The 26,173-nt window shown below is 40.8% G+C and overlaps 3 protein-coding genes across 6 annotated transcripts; all 3 read left to right on the forward strand.

Moving 5' to 3' along the window:
- Window positions 1–186: 186 nt before the first annotated feature.
- LOC120308353 (olfactory receptor 9G4-like) lies at window positions 187–8,069 on the forward strand. The gene is made up of 3 exons (XM_039344309.1): window positions 187–1,128; window positions 6,492–6,576; window positions 7,831–8,069. Exons 1-3 carry the CDS (start codon window positions 187–189, stop codon window positions 8,067–8,069), a joined length of 1,266 nt encoding a protein of 421 aa, XP_039200243.1.
- On the forward strand, window positions 6,545–17,257 carry LOC120308315 (olfactory receptor 9G4-like). Its single transcript, XM_039344230.1, has 3 exons — window positions 6,545–6,725; window positions 7,831–7,879; window positions 15,041–17,257. The coding sequence occupies exon 3, from the start codon at window positions 15,054–15,056 to the stop codon at window positions 15,993–15,995; it is 942 nt and encodes a 313-aa protein (XP_039200164.1). The 5' UTR covers window positions 6,545–6,725; window positions 7,831–7,879; window positions 15,041–15,053; the 3' UTR covers window positions 15,996–17,257.
- Window positions 17,258–19,859: 2,602 nt separating this feature from the next.
- On the forward strand, window positions 19,860–25,038 carry LOC120308313 (olfactory receptor 9G4-like). Of its 4 annotated transcripts, none has more exons than XM_039344227.1 (3): window positions 19,862–19,971; window positions 22,538–22,639; window positions 23,783–25,038. In XM_039344227.1, exon 3 carries the CDS (start codon window positions 23,800–23,802, stop codon window positions 24,739–24,741), a length of 942 nt encoding a protein of 313 aa, XP_039200161.1. In that variant the 5' UTR covers window positions 19,862–19,971; window positions 22,538–22,639; window positions 23,783–23,799; the 3' UTR covers window positions 24,742–25,038. The 4 variants fall into 4 exon arrangements, with proteins under 4 accessions (XP_039200158.1, XP_039200161.1, XP_039200162.1 ...); XM_039344228.1 differs by having other exon boundaries at window positions 19,868–19,971; window positions 22,538–22,625; XM_039344224.1 differs by lacking the exon at window positions 22,538–22,639 and having other exon boundaries at window positions 19,860–19,971.
- Window positions 25,039–26,173: the final 1,135 nt, after the last annotated feature.

Consider the following 26,173-nt stretch of genomic DNA (forward strand, 5'->3'; position numbering starts at 1 on the left):
AGAATGTTAAAAACTGGAAGCCAAATCAATTTTGGGCAAAGTTAACAGCAGCATACCAAATACTGTAGGTTGAAGGGTTTTCAACACCTGGCTCAAAACCATAGCACAAATTCTGTATTCTGGGGCTTAAAATTGTCAAATGTTCACTTCTTTTTGTTTTCTAAACAGGTTATGCTTATGAAAATGATGGAAGCGGAAGGCAATCGGACACTGGTTACTGATTTTGTCCTTGTTGGATTTACAAGAGACCCATATCTACGAATAATCTTCTTTGTGCTGTTCTTGGCCTCCTACACCATTACACTGACTGGGAATCTGGGCCTCATGACCCTGATCTACATAGACTCCCGCTTGCACACACCTATGTACTTCTTTGTGGGCAGCCTTTCCTTCCTGGATGTCTGGTACTCCTCAGTCTACACTCCTCGGATCTTGTTTGACTGTGTATCCAAAAATAATCACATGTCCCTAGCTGGTTGTGCAGCACAATTGTTCTTCTCTGCCGGCTTGGCCTATAGTGAATGCTTCCTACTGGCCTTCATGGCCTATGACCGCTATGTGGCCATCTGCAATCCACTCCTTTATATTATTGCCATGCCCAAGAAGCTCTGTATCCAGCTGCTGGTGGCAGCTTATGCAGGTGGCTTTGCCAATGCCATTGCACATATTAGTAACACTTTCCGCCTACGCTTCTGCGGAAACAATGTCATCAACCACTACTTTTGCGATGTGCTGCCTCTTCTGAAAATGTCCTGCGATGATATAGGGTTCTATGAAGTCATTCTGACTGCTCTCATAGGTTGCAATTGGCTGGTAACTTCAGCTATCATCCTGAGCTCCTATATTGGTATTGTGGGAGCCATCATTCGTATCCATTCATCTGCAGGGAGACGCAAAGCCTTCTTTACTTGCTCAGCCCACTTGGTGTCAGTTACCCTCTTCTATGGCTCCATTCTTACCATGTATTGCAGACCCAAATCTCAACACACTCCAAATTGGAACAAGGCAAATGCATTGTTTTATACTGTAATCGGTCCTCTGGCCAACCCTTTCATTTATAGCTTACGCAACAAAGATGTGAAGGCAGCTTTCAACAAAGTCTGGGAGAGATTCACATCATATAAATCAGTAGTTCTCAACCTTCCTAATGCCACAATCCTTTAATACAGTTCCTCATGTTGTGGTGACCCCCAACCATAAAATATTCCAGGGTCATGTGATCACCTTTTGCAACCTTGTGACAAGCAAAGCTAGTGGGGAAACCAGATTCACTGAACAACCATGTTACTAATATAATCTCTCTCTCTCTTTCTTTCTCTTTCTCCCTCTCTTTCTCTCTCTCTCTCCCTTTCTCTTTCCCTCTTTCCCTTTCTTTCTCTCTCCCTGTCTCTCTTTCTCTCTCCCTCTTTCTCTCCCTCTTTCTCCCTTTCTTTCTCTCTCCCTGTCTCCCTTTCTCTCTCTTTCTCTCTCCCTCTCTCCTTCTCTTTCTCTCTCTCCCTCTCTCTTTCTCTCTCTCCCTCTCTCTATTTTTCTTTCCCTCTTTCTCTCCCTCTCTCTATTTCTCTCTCCCTCTCAAAGATCCTTAAAATCCTTAAAAGTTATGCTTGGGTGGAAGACTTTTTCTTTTACAGATGGGGCGCATGGGCCCGACATTTGCGGGCAGGCAGGACCCCGCCTGCCAAGCCGCCACCCTCCATGCCAGCCGGCTCCCTTGCCAGACCTCCCAGGTGACAAGCGCAAATTTGGGGGTCGCCAGCTGACAGGCATAGAGTTCGGTGCTGCGGCGGCCTCCCCTTTGCCTTCCTCACTGGCCAAAGCGTTGCTGGACATTCCAGCTGATGGGTGCAGGTCCAGAGGTCGCCAGCTGACGGGTGTAGGAGGCCGGCACCGCGGCAGCCTTCCAGCCATCTGCTTCTTAGGCTGTAGCAGTTGCCAGGGCTTGCATGGTCGCCGACGGTGGGGAGCGAGTCAGCGGCCATTGGGGACCACGCCAATGGTCCTGTGCCATGGAGGCTTGAGGCATGGAGGCACAGGACACGGAGGCAGCAGGACAGGGGGGAAGGGTTACCTGCATCCTGCCAGCCGAACTCTGGAAGTCTGCCTGAATGAAGAATTTTAGGGGGTGTTGAAAGGGAGACAGACTGAGGGCTGTATTAAGACCATAGATGGCTGCGTAAGGAGAGTGGAAGGGAGGTGAATTTGGCATGGAGCAGAAAACACGGGGGGAAAGGCGTTAGGAAATAAACACCAAGGTACATGGTGCCTTGCAAGGGATTCTCGAGTGTTGTGTAATTGTTTTTCCTCTCTCCTCTATGTGAGAAAAACTTTTGTGGTGTAAATCTGAAACCAGCTGTTCCTGTGAGGTAGCGCAGGAGGTCCTTGGGAAAGGAGAGTACAAGCTTGGTGTTTCCTCTCTCCCAATCCCCTTCCTCTTCTTCACCACCTTCCCCAGCCTGCCTGTGATCTTAGCTCACAGCTCCATGATTTTTCTTTGTTTAGCCTAGCCAAGCTTTCTTCCGCCCACCCCGTTCCCGGGAGCACTGAGGAAGTATAACAGAAACACACGAATTGGGATTGTGGTGCCCTTGGGAAGCTGATCATGCTTTGAACCTTAGGAGAGGAGGAGGAGTCCCTTCCTCCTTCCCTCCCGCTCTCCCTGTCAAGCTCCCTGTCAAGCCCCCACATTGTCGAGGACAATGTGCAGGGCGGCAAAGGAGACCAGCGGCCGGTGCTGTTCTACCTGGCAATGTGGGTGTCGGCTCAGTGGGCATCCTGACCAACAGCTGAGCGGCTCCAACTTCTGGCCACCGAACAGCTGAGTCCTCCGGGAGGCAACGTGAGGCCCTGAGGGGTATCGCAAGCTCGTGGGGAGGTGGGAAGGAAAAGAAGATGGAAGAGAGTGAGGCTGCAACAGAGAGCATGGTGTCTCGGTTCCTAAGACCATCGGAAATATGTGTTTTCCGATGGTCTTAGGCGACCCCTGTGAAAGGGTCATTTGACCCCCAAAAGGGTCGCGACCCACAGGTTGAGAACTGCTGATCTAAATGAATGTCATTGATACTATCTTTCTCCAGAGTAGATTCCAGATAATAAACTAATCACCAACTGTAATGACAGCCTTCCTTCCTTCCTTTCCTCCCTCCCTCCCTCCCTTCCCAATGGTTGAGAGACCCATTTTCAATATATCTCCACTTTTAATTTTCTTGGCAGACAATTGTTTCCTTTGCATGCATCATCCCAGGCCTTCTCTGACCTGACAGCAGTCTTCGAAGCAAGGTACCCAGGGAGGGAAACCAAATGATATATATAATCCTTCCTTTTAGCTCTCAGAGAAAAACAGATGTTGCATTATTTCAAGTTATTTCAGGGGTTTTCCATGATTTCCACTCTGGGAAAAATTGTCTATTTTTCAACAGCAAGTATTCTGTGTGGTGTTTTCAAGTACAGTGACCTTACTTGAAATTGTCAGACATTTTTAGCCAGATGTTATTTTATGGAGAACCAAAGACAGACCTCAGGGTTAGATTCACAGAGGCTCTCTTGAGTAAATGAGGTTGACAGCTTTCTTTTTGGACTTAACATGGGAGATATCCTACTTCTAGTGAAAATTGCTGTTAGGGATAGAGTTAGGCTTGCATGAAGTCTGGGCCAATAACATCTGGCTAAGACAATTTTTCCTGTGAGGAAGTTACTCTCTCCTCTCAGAATGGCTGGCACAATCCAACCTCTTAATTCAAACTTTTAAATCATGTCAAACTGCCAGCCCATGGGCCGGATGCGTCATGCCGAAACTACACGCACCCCATTGCCAGAATGGAAAAAAAAGTTGTGATACGTCACGACATGTCATGTGACATTGCGAGTTTGACACCAATGTTTTAGCAGATTTTAATTTGCTCCATGTTGTCAGTCTTTATCAATCCCATTTCCACTCATCTGGCAAGCTGACTTGTAACAGAGCTCAGCCCATGACATGACATTGACATGTGGATAAGGAGTATCATTCTTTGCTCTTGGGTTGGAGACAGTGGTGGGATTCATATATGAGAACAACCAGTTCTCTGTGTGGATGCTGCTTCCGGAAGTCCATTCTGGGTCTGGGCAACAAAAAATTAGCTACCGGTTCTGCCGAAGTGGTGTGATCCAGCCGAATGCCACCATTGGTTGGAGGGGATGTGTGTGAGCATTTATATTACTAGTTAAATTCTGCCAAATTAAACAATGGCTTGCTAATGGGGAAATAAAATGTTATGCAGGGAATCCTTCAAAATGTTAATGTGTGTGAATATTCATATTTTTCAATTCTACACTGCATTCAAAGGAATGAGTTTGAAAACCCATAAAAATAAAATTATTTTTTTTAAAAAAAATTAAAATAGGCTTGTTTTTCTTGTATAAGCTACTCATTTTTAAAAATTCAAAAAAAATGAATGCACAAATTGTAGTTTATTTCCAAAATATTATAATAATAATAATAATAATAATAATAATAATAATAATAATAGTAATAGTAATAATAAAGTTGGAAGGGACCTTGGAGATCATCTAGTTCAACCCCCTGCTCAGGCAGAAAACCCTACACCATTTCAGACAAATGGCTGCCCAGTCTCTTCTTAAAAACTTTCAGTGTTGGAGCATTCACCGCTTCTGGAGGCAGGCTGTTCCACTGGTTAATTGTTCTGTCGATAATGATGCCCTGGGTCCTAGGAATTGGACTAGAAGGCCTCCAAGATCCCTTCCAACAAGTGCCCTGTTTCAGTTAACTGGGATTTGTCCTCTGCTAATCATCGGGAAATCCATGGGGACTCCATTGCTGAAAATGCACAGAAGAGCACAACTGCCATGCTCAAATTTCTCAAGACAAGAAGTGACCACTATATACTTACAACACTCAAACTATTCAAAGTCAAGCCAATAGCACAAGTTCTCTACAGAGCTCAGCTGGGTCCCTTCTACAATTTTGCACCATTACAACATGTTCAATCCACATTTCTAACATTGGCCCTTAAGGTCCTCAAATGTATTTCTAATGCCTCCCTGAGATTGGAGCCAGGCTCATGAAAATGAAGGCTAGAGTGGAGATGACCATACTCAATTACTGTCTCAAATTCTCCTTTTTTCCCTTTGGCTTGCTTTACGACTATGAGAGATGATTTTTAATCTACATTTTAAAAAAAGGCCACTGCAACTAAAGCCTCATCCTTGAGCTTCTCTACAAGTCTTCTACTGAGCACAAGATATGATCAGGCCAAGCTCTCATTAAACAGCATATAGCAGACACAGAGCCCCAACTGGATCTAGCCAGGTCCCCAACTTTTATTGTCAACGAATCTGATAGATTCTCTGTCTCTAAGACTGACTGGCATTTTTCTTAGTGCAGTAATCTCTCTTTTCAACTCCTCCCCAAGATAGCTGCTAAACAGTAGGAAGATTTTTCTCTCCTGCTGACAATCTGCCTATTTTGCTGCCAAAGCTGGTTCTTTGGCAACCCTGCTCCCTGGATTTGAATGGGAGCACTTAAAAATGACCCAAGAAGGTTTTCAGATGGCCATGGACCCACCCAGGACAAGGAATCTTGAGTTCACTTAAGCATGTCTGAGTTTCAACTACACTTTTTAAAGCTCCTGTTTTGCTTTGCTTATTATCTTTAAAAGTTGACAGGCTGGTTGAATGGTGATTTATTTTAACCCCCTGCTGGATTTTATCTGTTTTTTTTTTCCTTGTTCTTTTCCTTTTAACTTTTTGGCTATTTTGAATAATGTTTTTCTTCTGTAAGGAAAACATGGCATGTGTTAGAGTAGCGGAAGTGTTTGGACTTTGATTTACATCTATAGTGGACTTTCACTACACTTTGAGATTATTTTTTCAAAAAATGTTTTTATCGTGGACTGAAACACCTAAAAATATTCTCCCTGGGAATGTGATCATTAATATAGTAGAGAGATGACAGGTTAGTAATGTGTAAACAAAATTAAAAATTTGAAAAATTTGAGGGGCCTGTTTTATAAGGGGTGGGAAACCAATATTGTTAGAATATATTTATCTCTATTTAACTAGGAGGGACAATATGTGTATATACGTTTGTAGGGGGGGTTGCACTTTTTTAATGTTTTGTTTCTTTTGGAGTTTTTTTTGTTCCTGTGAATTTTCTTTTTTGAAATTTTGTATTTTAACTTTGTTTGAATAAAAATAAAAATCATTATGAAAAATAGTAATCCCTCTTTTCATTTTTCTCATCAGTTTATCATTTCTTTCATTGCCTCTCTCTCTCTTTTTGAATGTTTCTTTAAAATTTGTTTAAATAAATAATTACAATAATTTTAAAGGGATGGCCACTATGAAATCTACATTCCACATTTTTTTCCCAGAAAAGACCCTTGTAATCGAACTTCTAAGGGCCCTCAACAAAGAATATGAATGCTTATCTGGAGATCTCAGGTAGCCTCAGGGAATGATGATTTTTCTCCTTTCTTTCCTTTTTTTTTTTTTAGATGAAACTCCCTTTGGAGGAATTAAGAAAAAATGTTTGCTATGATACCAATCTTCCACCTTTAGACCATCAAGAGGAAAGACTCAGTATAAATGCTTCCACGGGGAATGGAAAGAACCTAATTTAAAGAAGTATTGTTCTTTACCTTACTCAGAAAAATACAAGGCTCCCATATAGGCTGCTCTGTTGGCATGTCCAAAGGACATAGCAGGAAAATATACTCAGCTTCATTCAGGTAAGATTGGCACATCTGGGAATAATTTAGAGAGTTGTCAAACAGATTTTATGACTATTGCAGTTATATCTTGACCAATGCTCACATATCTCATTTTGTCACCTGAGGTGGAAAGAAAGCTGTTCACAGCTTTGAGGAAAGAGGACAGTAATCTGAATCTAAGTAGAGATGGCAATGCACTGATGAGATGAGTTTTAGGAAAAATCTCAGCTGAAAATATTTTGGCTGTACAAGGGGAGTTAGAGTAGTTCCTTTCTGCAGCTCCACAGGCTGGAAATGAGATCACTCACTGATGCCAGGAAGATGAGTGGACATTCTCTTTAGGCCACAAGAAAGATCTTTCAGTGAGGCCCACAGCTTACACAACCTTATTAGGAACCCTGCTTTGTTTATTGCTTGTATTTAAGAGATTATTAAGAATTATGTTGGCTCTGGAAATATAAGGAAATTTTCAACTTGGGGATCAGGATATTTTGGAGAACAGAAGGAAGGGAGAGATTTAGGCATGGAGTAAATGACACTAAGGAATTGAAATTTGGAAGAGATTTAGGAGAGATTTAGTAATTGATGCTAACTAAGGAATTGAACTTACAATGCAGGTAAGCTGCACAAGGATAAACCCTGAAAGGTTTCCTAGCAAGTGATGAAAAAGAAACAAGTTAAGAAGAAAAATTGACAAAAGTAAATAATTTAGGAATTGCTTTGGAAAATATTGGGAGCATTGGGAATATATTTGAAGATATTTGATGCCAGAATCTTGATAGTAAGGTTGAAACTACTGAGTCCAATAATAATACTGTCAAAATAAAGGGAATAATAATAGTGTCAAAATAAAGGGAAGTTTGAAAATGAGAGATGGGAACATGTTCAGATATTAATTTGATGCCACATTTGTGGTTGCAAGCTCCTCAGATTCGATGATTGTGGATAAATAACTGAGAATCTTCTTTGAATGCTGACTTTGGATAGGAGGACCTTCATCCTTACACTTTTTTTCATTTTCCAGAATAGAATTCATTATTTACCTGTCCTTTGTGAGGTGCTGATAACCATAGTTCAGATCAAATTGTTAGAAATAATTCCCCCACCTCTCTGTTTTTTGCAGACTCGGAATATATCCATTGTTGTAAAACTGGGCCATTGGATCTGACCAGGTATTTATCCATGTCCTTTTCCTCACTTGTACTTTATCAGTGGGAGGCCATACCAAATCCAGGGTTCCCCAAACTCATGAGAGTGGCTTCATCTTGTAAGGAGCTCAAAGTCTTCCATGCCTCCCCACCCAGCCATGAAGCCCCACCCAGCCATGAAGCCTATACTCTGCTGCTGCAAGAGTACCTCTAGGTCCATCTCAGTCCCCCCCAAAAATCTACTAGGATGATTTTGTTTGTCTTAATTTACAATACTATATATTGCTATATTATAAATTCTTGTTCCTTCATTTCATTTTTTCCTTTGTGGCCCCTACAAAATTAAGCTTTTAAAACTGTTGGGATGCTTTACTATATTGATTTAAAAGTGGTTTTATAACACAGAAGACGGAATGCAGTGATATGTCTCTGAAGCACAGAAGTGGTAGAAGCCCTCATCTCGGGGTGGAGAACATGGACATTGTATTCCCTTCAGGTCCCTCCTCTCATTTTCATGCCCTTGACTGATTCTCTCCTTTCTCCAACCTGAGCCTTTCCCTGCTCAGGATTACTCATCTGTTTCAGCCATCTGAGCTCTTTACACAGACTTAGTTAGAATTGCTGAAACCCTTCAACAGAAGAGTTGGAGATACAGGCATTGAGACAGATATCCTATCGCAATCCTTAACCCAGTCCCTTCTTTGCACCTCTCCAGCTGTTTTCTTGTTCTGTTTTCTCTGAGCCATTTAGCTCTTTTTGCAAACATACTGAAATTATGGTTGGCCACATCCTCCTCCAGTTTTTTTAGATTGGAGCAGGCAAATTTGTTCCTTTATTTGAGTCCTTCCCAAAGACAGATGTACAGATGTTGTTCTTTAATAATATCATTAAAGATATTATTTAATAATATCATTAAAGATATTGTTGCAGGTTATAAGGGATGTTCCAAGTAAAGCTGTTTTTTGCAGTTGACTGATGATGATTTTGTCAGTGCCAATAGTGTTCAAGTAATGCACTGGATACTTTGGAATCGGACTTAAGGAACCTATTATTATTGGCACTATTTTTTTGCTTTCTTTTGCCACAGTTGTACTACTTCTATTTGCAGCTCTTTATATTTTGTAATTTCTTCCAATTCTTCTTCTTCTATTCTGCTGTCTCCAGGTGCAAACAACATCAATGCTCACTATCTGGATTTCATGGTCTTCCTTATTAATAATGTTAAGTGCAGGCCATTGTGTGGCAGATGTTTGCCCATTTGAATCCTAAAGTCCCAGAGCACTTCAGTGACTTTAATAATTTTCTATTATTTTGTCTATTTTGTAGTGCCACCAGTTCTTGCTTGCAGGCAAATGGTATTTCTTGCAGAAGCCCTGCTGGTGCAGTGGTTAGAATGCAGTATTGCATTCAAACTCTGCTCACAGTCTGGAGTTCGATCCTGACTGGGTCTAGATTGACTCAGCATTCCATCCTTCCAAGATTAATAAAATGAGGGCCCAGATTGCTGGGGGCAATATGCTGATTCTGTAAACCACTCACAGAGTACTGTAAAGCAATATGGATCAGTATACAAGTCTAAGTGCTATTGCTGTTATTATTTCAATGCACTGTTATTGCTACTTTCTCATGCTATTGTTTGTAATCAGTCTATGTAATCTTCTTGCAGCAGCTAAATAAATAGTCCACTGTTGCTTCGGGTTTTTTTGTTTTGTTTTGTTGTTGTTTTTTAAGAGATGAGATTTGCTATCTGTTGCTGTCTTCTCTATTCTGTCTTTGTATGCATTTGTTCATATATATATATATATATGTATATATATATATATATATATATATATATGCGATTAAAAAGGTTAAAAATGTGAACCCTAGGGATATTCATAATAAAATATAAAAATGAACACTAGGGTAATAAAAACTATAGAAGTTTTTAATAGGTTAAAACTATAAAAGTTTTAAAAAGCGCCAAGCTTTCGCCGTCACCTGCCGGCATCCTCAGGGCTGGCGTGCCAGAGAATGAGAAAGTCTTTTTATAGGTGTACCGAGGTTTGCGCTCGGCTCCTTGATCTTGTTACGGGGCCTGATTGGTTCAGCCGTGTGTAGTTGGCTTGCGCTTTTTTTCTCTTCTTAGTTGTATTTTTATCCTCGTCCGTCTCCAGTTCTCCCAACCTCAGATTAGCTGAATGGCAATTCCAGTTATTTCGGTTGCTTTCATGTTCCGATCTCCCCTCAGGCTTAGGTGATGGTGGACAATCCAAGTTCCTTTCTCCACCCCGTTCTGTCCGGTTGTTATGTTTAGAGTCCCATATATTTCCGGTCTCAATGCTTTCGGTTTTAATATGTTTATCATCCTGATAGTCCCGTAAATTGTTACGAGTCTGGTGTAGCGTGGGAGGGTATTCCGCATGGTGGAGGGATCGTCTCTTGTTCGTTGTCATGCCCAGCTGTCTCGCGCGTGTCTTACTCCGAGTGCTCAATCCTGGGGGTGTGTGCACAGCCATCGAGGCGCGTCCCTCCTGGTTACAGTGTTCTTCTTCAGTTCTCCCCTTTTTTACCTTGTTGAAAGCGCTCGCGTATGTTCTATGAGAGTCCTCAGGATCGTCAGGTAGGGGGTATGACAGCTCGATCTCTCGCCCCTTGTCGCTCTCCGGTTTTCCTTCCTCCTCTCTAACAGTATGTAGGGGGTCATCATCCACCACCTCCCGTGGTTTGTCCTCGTAGGAGCTGATCGTTCCAACTGCGTGGGGGGGTCTTCTCCTCCTTTTCCGACCAGCTACGATGTTTCTTTTGGTGTGTGGGCAGGCTATTGCGTTTGGTGATTCATCCGCATTTCCACCTGCCGTATCTTCCCTCATCTCCTCTTTGTAGCCGGGGGTCTGGACCTTGGTTCCTGTCCCTCCCCTGATCTTCTGGGATTGCGGCAGTCCCGCGGGGATGGTCGAGGTGCCTCGCGTTTGTTTCCCTTCTTTCGAATTGCGCCTTGGTTCGTTGGGCAGTGCGGGTGCTACCCAGATTGTTATAAGGCCGTCGGGGGTGTTGCCGCTTATTATTAGCACTCCATGATCTTAAGGTTAGATAGGATGGGCATAGGTCAATGTGCCTATTAATAGACTTGCTGTCTGAGAGCCATGCCTCTCTAAGAAGGCGGCCCCCTTTGGTGTTATCGTTCGCCAATACACTGACGTCACTAAAGTTAAACTTATGGCCTAGATCCACCATATGGGCCCATATTTGGGAGTGACAGTCCCTCCTTCTCACTGCTAATTCGTGCTCATGGACCCTGGTCTTAATGCGTTTAGCAGTCTCCCCAGTATAATTGCATTGGCAGTCCGTACAGTCAATCCTATAGACGGCTGCTGATCTTTCTGTACTGGGGAGCGGGTCCTTAGGGCGCATTATGGCCGCTCGCAGTGTTTGGTTGGGTCTATGGGCCACCTGTATTTTATGTGGTGCCAGGATCCTAGCTGTGGCTTCCGATACATTATGGATATAGGGGAGGGCAATACGTATGGTGGCTTGAGGCACGGGTTCTTGAGATGCAGGGTTACTCCGGAGCCCAGGTGGTCTCCTGAACTGATTAATGATTTTAACCGGGTAGCCGTTGCATCTACATATTCGGAAGAGGTGGTTTCTCTCTTCTTTTTTGGCTTTGACGGTGCTGCAGTGTGTCTCCACTCGTTTGAATAGCGTCCTGACACAACTGGCTTTATGGGCCATCGGGTGATTACTCCTAAAGTGGAGGATCCTCTCTGTACACGTTGGTTTTCGGTATACCCTGGTAGCTAGACATCCATCCACCTGGCGCTGCACTAGTACATCCAAAAATGCTAGACTGCCCTGATCTTCTTCCTCCATGGTGAATTGGATGTCCGGGTATACCGAATTCAGGATGCCCATAAAGTCAGTTTTGTGTCTTTTCTTAATGACCGCAAACGTATCGTCCACATAGCGGGCCCAAAATTTTGGTTGATGTTGGGCCATCGCTATGTGTTCCAGCTGCTGGAGTACCATCTCTGCAACCACACTAGAGATCGGCGACCCCATAGGTGTTCCTTTAATTTGCTCATATATAACCCCCTGGAAGGTGAAGTAGGTGTTAAGACATATTTCCATGAGCTTTACCAAGTCCTCCGTTTGTAGGGAGTCCTGGAATTGCCCATGGTCTCCTTGGTTAAGCCGGTCTCTTAGGACCTCAACCGCAAGTTTCTGCGGGATAGACGTAAATAGAGAAACTACGTCAAAGGAGACCATGAGCTCATCCTCTTCTACCTTCAGGGTTTTTATTCTATTGAGGAATTCTTCTGCCGATCTTACGGTGGTGTCGCTGTTACTTGCCAAGTGGCCGATACGGACGCTCAGCCACTTGGCAAGTTCAGAGATAGGGGTACCCCTAAATGCTACAATGGGGCGGAGGGGGACATTGGGCTTATGTATTTTTGGTAAGCCATAGAATCTAGCGAGTGCTGAGTCACCAGGGCGGATCCTTCTCAGCACTTCTTCCCCCATCCTCCCCTTACGTTTGAGGTCATCTAGGAGCTTATTAGTACGGTTTCTCAAAGTGGTGGAGGGATCTTTACTAACCACTCTATAGGCAGCACCGTCTTGGAGTAAATCCAATGCCTTTCTTACGTATGCCTCTTTGTCTAAAACGACAGTTTTTATTACCCTAGTGTTCATTTTTATATTTTATTATATATATATATATATATATATATATATATATATATATATATATATATATCTCAAGTTTTTATTAATTTTTTCATACAATTCAGTATTCAACAGACATGTTGTCTGAGTTTATCACTCACTAATACAAATTTAATTCCTAATCCTTTATTCTTTTCTCCAGCCATTGATAAAATAAGTCCCAAGTTTGAAAGTATTCATTTCTTTTTTTTCTTTCAACCTCAAAGTGAGTCTGTCCATTTCTGCACATTCTAGTATTTTTTTAATTATTTCTTCTTCTGGTGGTATTTCTTCATTTTTCCACTGTTTTGCGAATATAATTCTTGCCACTGTTATCACATGTAGAATCAAGTATATACTTTGTTTATCAATCTTTTCTGGCATTATACCTAATAAAAAAAGTTCAAGTTTAAAATCTATGTGTTTTCCCAACATCTTTTCTAGCCAAGTATGCATTTTTGTCCAATACCTCTTTGCTTTAAGACATGTCCACCCTACATGATAATAAGTACCTGACTTGTGTTTGCATTTCCAACATCTATCTGACATATTTTTAAACATTTTTGCTAATCTTGCTGGTGGCAAGTGCCATCTATAAAACATTTTAGTAGTAATAATAATAGTAATAATAAAGTTGGAAGGGACCTCGGAGGTCATCTAGTCCAATCCCCTGCTCAGGCAGGAAACCCTATAGCATTTCAGACAAAAGGTTTATTTTATATCTTATATAAAATATATAAAATTTTATATAAGTTTTCCTTGTAGGAAGTTGATATTGTCAATTTATAGTTTCTTTCCCACAAGTTTTGCCATTTTTCTAAATCTATATTATATCCAAAATTCTTTGCCCATGTTATCATTGTTTCTTTAACTTGTTCATTTTCCATTTTCAAATTCAATAAAAGGTTATAGATTTTCTTAATTAATTTCTCATCAGAGGTTAATAATGTCTATCAAACAAGGTCTGCTCTCTATAAAATCCATACAGTTTAACATCTTTATTGTATCTAACCTGCATTTGTAAATATGCCCACCATGATAGATCAATACCCTAACTTTCCGTCTCTTGTTTAGATTTTAGATTCCCTTCAGAATTTAGAATATCTCCATATGTCCATATTTTCTCGAAACTGACTAAGTTTGGATGTACAAATGCTTCCACTGTTAAAAGCCATCCCGGAATTTTCAAGTATATTTTACACTTTATTTTTTCCCCAGTTAGTAATAATGTGTTTCTTATATAATGGTTTTGAAAATACTTATGAATTTTATTTTTCCCATACCATAAGAAAGTGTGCCAACCAAGTTATAAATCATGTCCCTCCAAATATAACAACCTTTTATTTCTAAGAGTTATCCATTCTTTTACCCATGTTAGTACAGATGTTTGATAGTATAAAACCCACTCTGTATGGATTTGTTCTTAACGCTTGGTCTTCTGCAGCGAGAATTAGCCCCTTTGCCTCTTTCTTCAATTTAAAGGCTACTTGTTTGTTTATGATTGGAATCTAACTGTAGATTGCCCACTCATCATCATCATGATCATCATGATCATTATGATCATTTATGAGACCAACCATTATAATAATTAATAAAGATCTGGCAATGGATAAGAGAATGCTCTTATGCTATGGATTGGTGCCAGTCCATGGACCGGGGGTTGATCTGCTTTAGGTATTGATCCAAGGGCTCCAATCACAATTGGTATAACAACAATTTCTTTTTCCATAGGTGTTCAATTTTGATCTAATTTTTCCAGTTGTTTCTCCTCAATCTTAGCATCACCTGGTAAAGTCACTTCAATGAACCAAACTTTCTTCTTTTCAAACTTTCTTCTTTTCATGAACCAGATGCCTCTCTGCCTGGATAACAAAAGTCCTATAAGATCCTACCCACTGATTTTCCAAAATGCTTTCAACTTGATGGTTCTAGCAGTTATTCATGCAGTACATTCAAATCCAAACCTCTGGGCCAAGTTTTCAATGAAGAATTTTGGCAGTTATTATTTAATATTATTACTAAAAATTAATTATGTTCATCACACAGTCAGTCAGATGTTCAGACTGGATTTGGCATTTTTGACTGACAAATTTAGTCTTTGCCAAAGACCAGGGATAGGCAGATGTGAATGTTTGCCAGTATTGTTGTAGTTATTGTTTAAACATGTATGCTGATTGTTCTGATTCACAATAACATTTGTTTGTTTGTTTTATATGCTAAGACCAGTTATTAAAAAAGGTTTGCAAAACACTTAAAATCATGTGCACCTAATGCAATGAGAATGTAATGCTATTATTTTCATGTAAAGCCAATATTCCATCAAAGTTTACAAAATGTTCAAAAACCTAAAGAAAAATCAGTTAGGGGAAAAATTAGCAATAGCATATCAAATATGCTATTTTCAAAATATCCTTCAAAGTTATAGCATGAATGCATTATTCAGGGCCCAAAACTGCAACACCTTATTTGTTTTTCCTCTTGGTTTTCCTCTCTATGCAGGTCATGGGAAAAGATGGAAGTTGAAAACAATCGTACATTGGTTACTGATTTTGTGGTGGTTGGGTTTACAACAGACCCATTTCTACGCACAGTTCTCTTTGTGGTATTCTTGGCCTCATACATCCTAACGCTGACTGGGAATCTGGGCCTCATAGCCCTGATCTATCTGGACTCCCACTTGCACACACCCATGTACTTCTTTGTGGGCAGCCTTTCCTTCCTGGATGTCTGGTATTCCTCAGTCTATAGTCCTCGGATCTTATATGATTGTTTGTCCAAGAACAATCGCATTTCCTTAGCGGGTTGTGCAGCCCAGTTCTTTTTCTCTGCTGGATTGGGCTGGAGTGAATGCTTCCTATTGGCCTTCATGGCCTATGACCGCTTTGTGGCCATCTGCAACCCACTCCTTTATGCCACTGCCATGCCCAAGAAGCTCTGTGTCCATCTAGTGGTGGGGTCTTATGTAGTGGGGTTTGCCAATGCTATTGCACACACTGGTAACACTTTCCGTCTACATTTCTGTGGTAGTAATATCATCAACCACTACTTTTGTGATGTGCCACCACTTTTGAAAATGGCATGTGCTGACAAAAGAGTTTATGAATTCATCCTGACTGCTCTCATTGGTTTCAGTTTGCTGGCAGCCACTGCTGTCATCGTGAAATCCTACGTTGGTATTGTGGCAGCCATTATTCGCATCCGTTCCGCTGCAGGGAGACGCAAGGCTTTCTCTACTTGCTCGGCTCACCTTGTCTCTGTCTCCCTCTTCTATGGCTCCATGCTCATCATATACTCCACACCTAACTCTTATCACACTCCAAATTGGGACAAGGCAACTGCGTTGTTCTATACAGTAGTCAACCCTCTGGTCAACCCTTTGATTTACAGCTTACGCAACAAAGATGTGAAGGCAGCCTTCAAGAAAGTCTGGGGGAGATTCACAGCACACAAATAAATGGCAATCTCCTTCTTTAGGGTAGACTGCAGATAATGAAATTAACCTCTAGGCTTCAATGTCTGCCAGCCAACCAGCCAGTTTCCTCCTTCCCCCATTTGCTTCCTTCTAAGAGAAAGTGGAGAAAGTCAGGAGACCAGAATTAACTTCAAAGATCAGCAGTCATCCCGAGGCTCATAATCCCCATGCATACTTTTCTTCATCAGCAATTTCATTCCATATGTATACCTTCCCAATCTTTTCCTAACCTAGCAGCATCCTGACATTTTATTTCATATTTTTAAATTATTTTAGCAACTTTTAACTTGCTTTGTGGTGTTGATGATGTAGTTACCATTCTCGCTATAGTCCGGCATTGTGAGCCACTAACCATGTTTAAACCCTCCTTGGTTGGACGTTTATATTCATTCCAAATTCTCATAATAGCATGTCGAAGAAAATGATTTTTAAAATTTACATTAATATTGACTTTATCATACTATAAATACCATGCCGCCCAAATCACAAGTCATGTCTTTCTAACTGTAAAAGCTTTCTATTTTTCAGCAACATCCATTCCTTCACCCAAACTAAACAACAGCCTTCAAATATAATCTCAAATCAAATAAACCCAATCCTCCTCTTTTTTTTTTTTTTACATCTAATAACACCTTATATTTCAGTCTCAAATATATACCTAAATTTGTGTGGAAGGATGTGAGTCCTGGACTTTGTACCAATGACACATTAAATACCTGGAGAAATTTCACTTGCATCCCCTCCACTCCATCTTTGGCACTTGTTGGCCACATTGTGTCTTCAACCTATCATCTTGATTATCCAGAATGAATGACCACTAAATGCCTCACCACTATGCACTGTAGTGTACTAAAACTGGGAAGAGACCTCAAGATCATCCATGCAAGCACTACAATGACACTATAACGGAAGCCCTATATCTCTGTGACATCCAGCCAAAGAAACTAGAAGCTTTGGCTGCTGACAGAACTCTGCTGTGCTATGAAGCCTCCACCAGTTTTGAAGACAAGCAAAGCCAAAAATTGTGTGAGACATCACAGAATAACACCTAGAGTTACTACAGCAATAGAGTAGCCTTTTGTGCTAAACTATGCATTTCCAGGTTGGGACTGCAGAGCCATCTCCACAGATCCATAGATGAATTCCATAATAATATCTTCTTGGAACCCAAAAGACTACCCATACAAATGTTTTGTGTGTAACAATACAAACAGCAGTTTTTCTTGTTGGGCATTCATGTGACCAAAAAACCTACCAATTTAACATCCCCTCCCCAGCTTATAAAATAAAACCTTTATGGTTACATGTTGCTGTTTTCTTCCTGGCTGTGGGTGAACTTCCTAAGTCTGCCCTTTCTGTTCTTCACAATCATGGTGTCTAACTGTAAATCACCACCCCATAACACATCAACAATGTTCTACAAGAATCTTCCAAGGAGACACAGTGATTTAGTGCTGATGGTTCAGGAAACTCATCATCTTTAAATCACCCTAACAGAAAACAGAGTTTGATTCACAGCTGAAATCACATGCAGTTGATGCCCAGATATGCCTGGACATATTGTCATCCCAGCTCTTACCACCTTACTGGCTGACATGTGACAGATTTCAGCCCATGCCCAGAATCATGACCTTTATATATCTAGACACCTGGATAAGGAGTAGCATGATTTGCTTTTGGGTTGGAGGGGATGTGTGTGAGTTGCCTCTGAAATGGTGTCAAATTAAACCATGGTGTGCTAGTGGAGAAATGAAAACTGATACAAGTATTGCTTCAAAATATTTATCTGTGTGAAATTCATATTTTGCAATTCAACTTTCCAAAACTTACTATTTGTGTGTGTTTATACATACATACATACATACATACATACATACATACATACATACTGTCATGGTTCCAAAAGATGAAACTCTTCAAAGAACTTTGAGGCATTGTTTACCTTAAAGAATCTTTATTCGAGCAGCATAGCTTTGGCACGTACATAATCGAAGTCAAAATCTGACTTCCCCTCCCTTCAGCACATAGATCAAAGCACAATTCCCTCCTACAACTAACGGTCATAAATCACATTCTCCAATTAGTTTGAAATGCTGGCTTTCCACCCAGTTCTTTATCCAGTCATGCCTTATCATCTTTTATTACAATATTATACTCTAACTAACTCCCATCACATTCCTCCCCCTCCCCCAGTATCATCTAATTCTAAGAATAAAGCATAAGAAAGAAAAAGGCTGCATCTCCATAGGTTGTCAAAGCAAGAACATCCAATGTTAGCAGTGTTGACACATACAGGTATACATGTTTCGAAGTTATTTTTTTCTGTGTTAAAGGGAGCTTGTTTAAAAACCCATAAACATAAAACTATTTTTAAAAGATTTAAGCAAAGCTTAATGTTTCTTGCATTTATGCTACTATTTTCTTTTTTAAAATTGCACAATTACTGCACAGGAGTTTATTTCCAAAATATAATGAAGCTTAAGAGTTCTAGGTGCTGGACTAGATGGCCTTCAAGGTCTCTTCTGATCTTTTGATTCTCTGATTCTGTTAATCATCCACTTTAGCCAAACTCCATGGAACACACCTGCAATGGAAATTCCATGAAATAAGCAAACATTACTTGCAGAGGAGCAGGGTGGCTTTAGGGAAGGCTGATCTACCTTTAGTGTGTACATTAATGTGTACATCTCATAGAGAAATACTCCCTCTGCAACACAACATCCCTATGTGTCACTTTCAAAGACTTTAAAATTGGAGATCTCGTCAATTGTGCGACATCTACTTTTTTTTTAATATGTACGCTTCATGAAGGGATCTTGGTCAAAGTCAGAGTAATCCCCAGGACCACCTCTCCAAGGGCATCAGAACTAAGAAAGATGTCAAGCAAGGATATTATTGTCCCCACTCCTATTTAATTTCTGTATCAACTCCATGGGGGACCTCCTCAGCATGATTATCCCCCCCCCCCAAAGAAAAAACATGTTGGAAGACACATTTCTGTTCTACTCAGGCCACACAGCGTTAGTTTCAAGAATACCTATTGGCCTTAAAAGACCATTGAAAGTACTAGCAAAATATTGCAGGGAACATTATCTAGTACTCAATTATCAAAAAAATCAAAATCATGGCATTTGCCAAAAGGCCTAAGAGCCACTCCTGGAGTTTATATAAGCAGAAGACTGAGCAGATCTCCTGTTTCAGTTATCTGGAAGTTGTCCTTCACTCTGCTAGCAGTAGGAAAACCCAGGGGGTCATGACCATAAAAAGATTTGACTGATTCATTCATTATAGTTAGTTTGGAACTGAATCCATGTAGGTTTAGAACCAGAGCTTCACATTTGGTTAATCATTCACTCTAAAATTGACTTGAGGGTTTCTTTGTACACTATTTTTTCCCCTCTTTTCTCTTCAGTTTGTTATTGCTTCTTTGTTTTCTTTCATTCTCTCTCTCTCTCTCTCTCTCTCTCTCTCTCTCTCTCTCTCTCTCTCTCTCTCTCTCTCTTTGTATCTTTGTATTTTTCTGTAAATAATTATAATAATTTTAAAGAGATGATCATTATGAAGTGTTTTTTTTTTAACAGAAAACACCCTGAGACAAGCGATAATGAAGCTTAACTTCTAAGGGCCCTCAACATGGAAGAAGTTTGCTTCTCTGGAAATCTCAGGTAGCCTCAGGGAATGGTGTTTTTTCTTCTTCCTGTATCTTTAGACAAAACTCCCTTCAGAGGAATTAAGAAAAAAACTTTTGGCATGATACTGATGTTCCATCTTCAGCTCATCAGAGGAAAGACTCAGTCTTAAATACTTCCACAGGGAACTAGGGCTTCTTAATTTGAAAGAATATTATGCTTAATTCGAAGAAATATTGTATTTAGGAAAACAGAAGGCTCCCATACTGGCTGATCTGTCAACTTGTTTAATCAGCACTAAGTGGAAAGATACACTTCACTTCATTCAGGTATGTTTGATACCTTTAGATGCCAGTTACGGAGATTCTATTATTCCTCCAGGTAAGATGTGATCAATTGTTTTATCTGGTCCTTTCTGTCGCATCTGAATGCAAAGGCTGTTATACCGTGTTCAAACCCATTCCTTCTTGCCCTTCTGTGAATAGATGTTCCAAGTTGCTCAGAAATAATTCACTTTTCCAATTTCTCCTTCCATCCAGAAGTAGCTCGATTCATTGTGTGCATGGCAGTCAGTTCTTCCAGCCCTGTCTCTGACAGGAGCCTTAGAATGGGAGTTGAAAGACAAAGTCCAGGTAATCCTCTGAGAAAGGACAGGAAAATTTCACAGCAATGTTTGAGAGGTTTAATTATCTAAAGAGCTGACTTCTATGAACTGGAAAGAGAGCTGTTCACACCTCTGAGAAGGGGGGATAGTAATCTGGATTTTAGCAGAAGATGGAACTGCCTGATCAGATGAGTGTCAGGTGAGTGTCAGGAAGTACCTTGGTGAAAAAGGGGAATGAGGACAGATCATTTTTGTTGCTCCTCTGGCTGGAAATGGGGTCACTCATTGAAACCAGGGAGTGGACATGCTCTTTAGGCCACACAAGAAAGGTCCTTCAGTGAGGCACACATATTACACAACAGCACCGGGCACACTCCTTTCTTTATTACTTTTATTTAAGAGATGTGCTTTCAAGGGCAACCTGAATGGCAGACAGAGTGGAGCAGCCACCTTCAGGCATCCAATTTGGAATTCTCATCAAAACAGAAAATCTTTTTGCTTTTTAATTTTTGTCACATTTGGAGGAATCCTGTTTGGATTTTATTTTTTTAACAGGAGTGTGTCTGGTTATACTAGTGAAATTTGGAAATGGAAGCTGCATGCCAATTATACATTTTGGGGCTAATCAAAGAGAACAACTTATTCAAAGAGCAGTGCATGGACTAGGGCTGATATGATAGCAGTGTTCCAATATTTGAGGGGTTACCACAACGATGAGGGGTCAAGCTATTCTCCAAAACACCTGAAGGCAGGACAAGAAGCAACGGATGGAAACTAATCAAGGAGAGAAGCAACCTAGAACTAAGGAGAAACTTCCTGACAGAACAATTAATTGGTGGAATGACTTGCCTTCAGAACTTATGAGTGCTCCAACACTGGAGCTTTTAAAAAAGAGATTGGACAACCATTTGTCTGAAATGGCATAGGGTTTTCTGCTTGAGCAGGGGGTTGGACTGGAAGAACTTCAAGGTCCCTTCCAACCCTGTTGTTCTGTTATTCGGTTGTTCTGTTGTTCATGTCAGTGAAACCAAGTTGTAGCTATAGAGCTCTGGAAAACCCAGGAATTGTATCACTGAGAAAAGCTTCAGAGAAGATAGAAGAAATAATATTTGCAGTTTACCTGTCTTGTGTGAGATGTTGATATAATTATTGTTTAGATCAAATTGGATCAAATTAATAGATATTATTCCCCTTCCCCCCCCCCAGCCAGTTTTTACAGACAGAGAATACTTCCATGCTGTAAAACTGGACTATTGGATCTGACCACATTCCTTTTTTCAGTTGTATTTTATCAGTGGGAGGCCATGCCAAATCCAGGGTTCCCCAAACACATAAGAGTTGCCTCATCTTGTCAGGAGCCCAAAGTCTTTCATGCCTCCCCTCCCGACCCTGAAGCCATCCACTTGGCTATTCTGTGTTACAGCACAAGGGCCTCTCGGCTTTGTTGTTACTTTTGCCATTGTGCAAGTAATCATGAGATTTTCTTCTCCATCCCAGTCCTATAAAACCTACTAGGATGATTTTGTTTGTCTTAATTTGGGATACTACATATTACTTTGTTATAAACTCACATTCTTTCATTTTTCTTCCTTTGGTGCCCCTACAAAATTAAGCTTTTAAAAGGGATAGTTTACTGTATTGATTTAAAAGTGGTTTTATAACACAGAAGGCAGAAGGCAGTGATATGTCTCTTAAGCCCAGAAATGGTGGAAGCCTTCAGCCTCAGGATGCAGAACATGGACTTTGTATTCCCTTCAGGTCCAAATTTCTCCTCTCATTTTCATGCCTTTGATTGATTCTCTCCTTTGTCCACCTTGGGCCTTTCTCCGCTCAGGATTACTCGTCTGTTTCAGCCACCTGAGCTCTTCACACAGAGATGGTTAGAATTGCTTCACTAAAGAGAAGCTTTCCCTCAGCAGAGCTGGGCATGCAGGCACTGAGGCAGGGATCCTATTACAGTCCTTAATGCAGTCCCTTCTCTGTGAATAATCTACATTTAGATTCAAGTCCTACCCAAGAGCTAACCAAGTAGCATTTAACAGTATAAGTAGTTCTTAGCAAGGTGGCTTTTGAAAAATTAGGATATTCAGGTTTCCCATACCTCCAATTCAATATTTCCAGTTACTGAGGGAATCCTTTAGGGCTCCAATTATAATTGGTATAACAACAGATTTCTTTTTCCATAGTGGTTCAATTTCAATCTTTCCCGTTGTTTCTCCTCCATCCTAGAATCATCTGAAAGTCACATCAATGAACCAAACCTTCTTCTTTTCAATAACTTTTTATATTAGGCACATCATGGACCAGATGTCTGTCTGTTCAGATCTAAAAAGTTCCAACAAGATGCTTTCCCAAAGCCTTTTCAACTTGACAGTTCTAGTAGGTTTTACTCAGTACGTTCAAATCCAAACCTCTGGCCACATTTCTAATGAACAATTGTGGCAGTTGTTACTATTTAATAATATTGTCATTTATAATTAATTATGGTTCCTTGCACTGTCATCCAGCTGTTCAGACTGGATTAGCCATTTTTCTCCACATATCGAATCCTTCCCAAGGACCTAGAGGAGGCAGATGTTGATGCTTTACAGTGTTAAAGGTATTGTCACTGGATGTAAGCTCTTCGGAGTAAAGCTGCCTTTTGCTTTTAACTGGTGATTTCCTCAATGCCAGTGACATTCAAATGGGGCTCCAGTTGTTTAGGGGTTGCAACCAAGTTGCCTTTGTTTTGTTTTGCCACAATTGTTCTATTTCTACTTGCAGTTCTTTGTCTTTTGTTATCTTCTCTAGTTCTTTCTCTTCTAAACTGCAATCTCCAGATACTGCCATGTCTGCTAGCCAAATGTTTTGTCTTATTGAAACTGTCACATTTGGGGTGTTATGTGGCGTGTGCCTGCCTGCCTGTCTATTTGAATTCTAAAGTCCCAGAGCATTTTAGCTTCTTCATTTTCTATTACTTTCACTACTTTATGGTACCACCAGTTTTTGCTTGCAGGCAAATAGCATTTCCTGCAGATCTTTCAATGCACTGTTGTTGCTACTTTATAATCAGTCATTGTTTGTAATCATATTTCGAGGCACTTGACTATCTAGTCAAATGATGGGGAGTCAAATACCTTCTTGTAATCAATAATGCTACATACAAGTTGGTCTTCCTTCTCTTGCATTTTTCCAGAAATTGTTGTTATTATTATTGTTATTTAAAGTCATATGCCTGCTGACTCACAACAATATTTGCTTGTTTTTTTGTTTGTTTTATATGCTAAAAGCTGTCATAGAAAAACATTTGCAAAACACATGGGGTCAAGTGCACTTAATGCAAAGAGGCTATAGCATTATTTTCATGCAAACCTTACACTGTGTAAATGTTTATAGAATGTCAGAAACCAGAAGCCAAATCAGTTTGGGGTCAAAATTAGCAACAGCATACCAAACATCATAAATTGTTTACAAAACATCTTTCAAAATCATAGCATTAATTCATTATTCAGGGCACAAAAATGCAATAACCTTACTTGTTTTTCCTCTCTAAATAGGTTATGCTTGGAAAAAGATGGAAGTTGAAGATAATCGCACATTGCTTACTGATTTTGTGATAGTTGGGTTTACAACAGAACCATTTCTACGCACAATTCTCTTTGTGGTGTTTTTGGCATTGTACATCCTAACACTGACTGGGAACCTGGGCCTCATGACACTAATCTACCTGGACTCCCGCTTGCACACACCCATGTACTTCTTTGTGGGCAGCCTTTCCTTCCTGGATGTCTGGTATTCTTCAGTATACATTCCTCGGATCTTATATGATTCTTTGTCCAAGAACAACCACATTTCCTTAGCAGGTTGTGCAACCCAGTTCTTCTTCTCTGCTACAGCTGGTGGGAGTGAATGCTTCCTATTGGCCTTCATGGCCTATGACCGCTTTGTGGCCATCTGCCACCCACTCCTTTATGCCACTGCCATGCCCAAGAAGCTCTGTGTCCAGCTGGTGCTGGGAGCCTATGCAGTGGGGTTTGCCAATGCTATAATACACACTGGTAACACCTTCCGCCTACACTTCTGTGGTAGTAATATCATCAACCACTACTTTTGTGATGTGCCACCACTTATGAAGATGGCCTGTGATGACAAAGGAGTATATGAAATCATCCTCACTACTGTCATTGGCTTCACTTTGCTGGCAGCCACTGCTGTCATTGTGAAGTCCTACATTAGTATTGTGGCAGCCATTATTCGCATCCGTTCGGCTGCAGGGAGACGCAAGGCTTTCTCCACTTGCTCAGCTCATCTGCTCTCTGTCTCCCTCTACTATGGCTCCATGCTCATTACATACTCCGCACCCAACTCTCACCACACTGTAGACTGGGACAAGATAAATGCACTGTTCTATACAGTAATCAACCCTCTGGTCAACCCTTTGATTTACAGCTTACGCAACAAAGATGTGAAGGCAGCCTTCAAGAAAGTCTGGGGGAAATTCACAGCACACAAATGAATGGCAAACTCCTTCTTTAGGGTAGACTGCCTAAAGGAGAAAAATTAAACTCTAGTCTCCAATGCCCTCCAGCCAGTTTCTTTCTGTCCTCCTTCCCTCACTTCCTTCCTTGTTAAGACAAAGTGGAGAAAGTCATAGAGAGAGAAGACTTAAGGTCAAAGATTAGCAATCATCTCCTATGCCAGTGATGGCGAACCTTTTAGAGACCAAGTGCCCAAACTGAAACCCCAAACCCACTTATGTATTGTGGGTGCCGGGTGGGCGTGGCCCATTGTCTGGGTGTGGCCAATTGGGTGGGCGTGGCTATGGTGGTAACGGCAGACTGGATAGGACTAAAAAGTTTTATCAATCAATTCCAACTTTGCGAGATTTTTTTTTCCCGCGAGAAGTTGAAATTGATTGAGTGAATTTTTTTTTTCCACATGGCAGTGGAGGACTAAAGTTTTATAAAACCCAGCTGAAGGCCTAGGACTGGAGTGATGGCGTGTGTGCCCACAGAAAGGGCTCTGTGTGCCATCTGTGGCACGCGTGCCATAGGTTCGCCAGCACGGTCCTATGCTCAAAATACCCATGCATACTTTTCTTAATCAGCAATTTTATCCCATATGTGTACCTTCCGAATCTTCTAACCTAACAGCATCAGCACACTTTTAAATTGTTTTAGCAGTTCTTAATTTGCTTTGTGTTGTTGTTAATGTTGTTATCTTTTATTGCTACTATTCTGGCAATGTGAGCCAATAAATATGTTTAGTGGTCGGAGGTTTTTATCTATTCCAAATTCTCCTAAAAGCACATCTAACAAAATGATTTTCAAAATATTCATTAATATTGATTTTATCATACCATAAATATCTATGTCACCCAAACCTCAACTTATTTTCTTCTAACTGCAAAAGCTTTCTAATTCTCAGCATTATCCATTCCTTCATCTAAACTAAACAACAACATGCAAAATATTATCTCAAATCAGGTAAGCCCAATCCTCTTATTTTCTTTGCATCTTATAACACTCTAAAGATATACCTAAATCCACATGGCATGGATTTATCCACTCTGCACCAATGACACATTAAAGTTCTGGAGAAATTTTACATAGGCACCCTCTGCTCCATCCTTGGCACTTGTTCGCAATACTGTGTCTCCAACCTGAGGGTCTTGGATCGTGCAAAATTCAGCAGCGCTGAGTTCTTGATAATCAGAGTCCAATTTAGGGGTGGGGTTGGGAGGGACATATCTTAAGAATGGATGACCACTATATGGTTGACTGGGAAGAGACCTCAAGATCATCCATGCAAGCACTACAAAGACACTATAAAGGGAACCCTATGCCTCTTGACATCCAGCCAAAGGAACTAGAAGCTGTGGCTGCTGACAGAACCTGCTGCCTGGCTTTGAAGAGAGATGACAACAAAGATTGATGGAAAACTCTAAG

Source organism: Crotalus tigris, unplaced genomic scaffold (genome assembly GCF_016545835.1).
Source record: "Crotalus tigris isolate CLP2741 ecotype Arizona unplaced genomic scaffold, ASM1654583v1 scf7180000017899.1852299, whole genome shotgun sequence".
In the NCBI taxonomy this organism is placed as follows: Eukaryota; Metazoa; Chordata; class Lepidosauria; order Squamata; family Viperidae; genus Crotalus; species Crotalus tigris.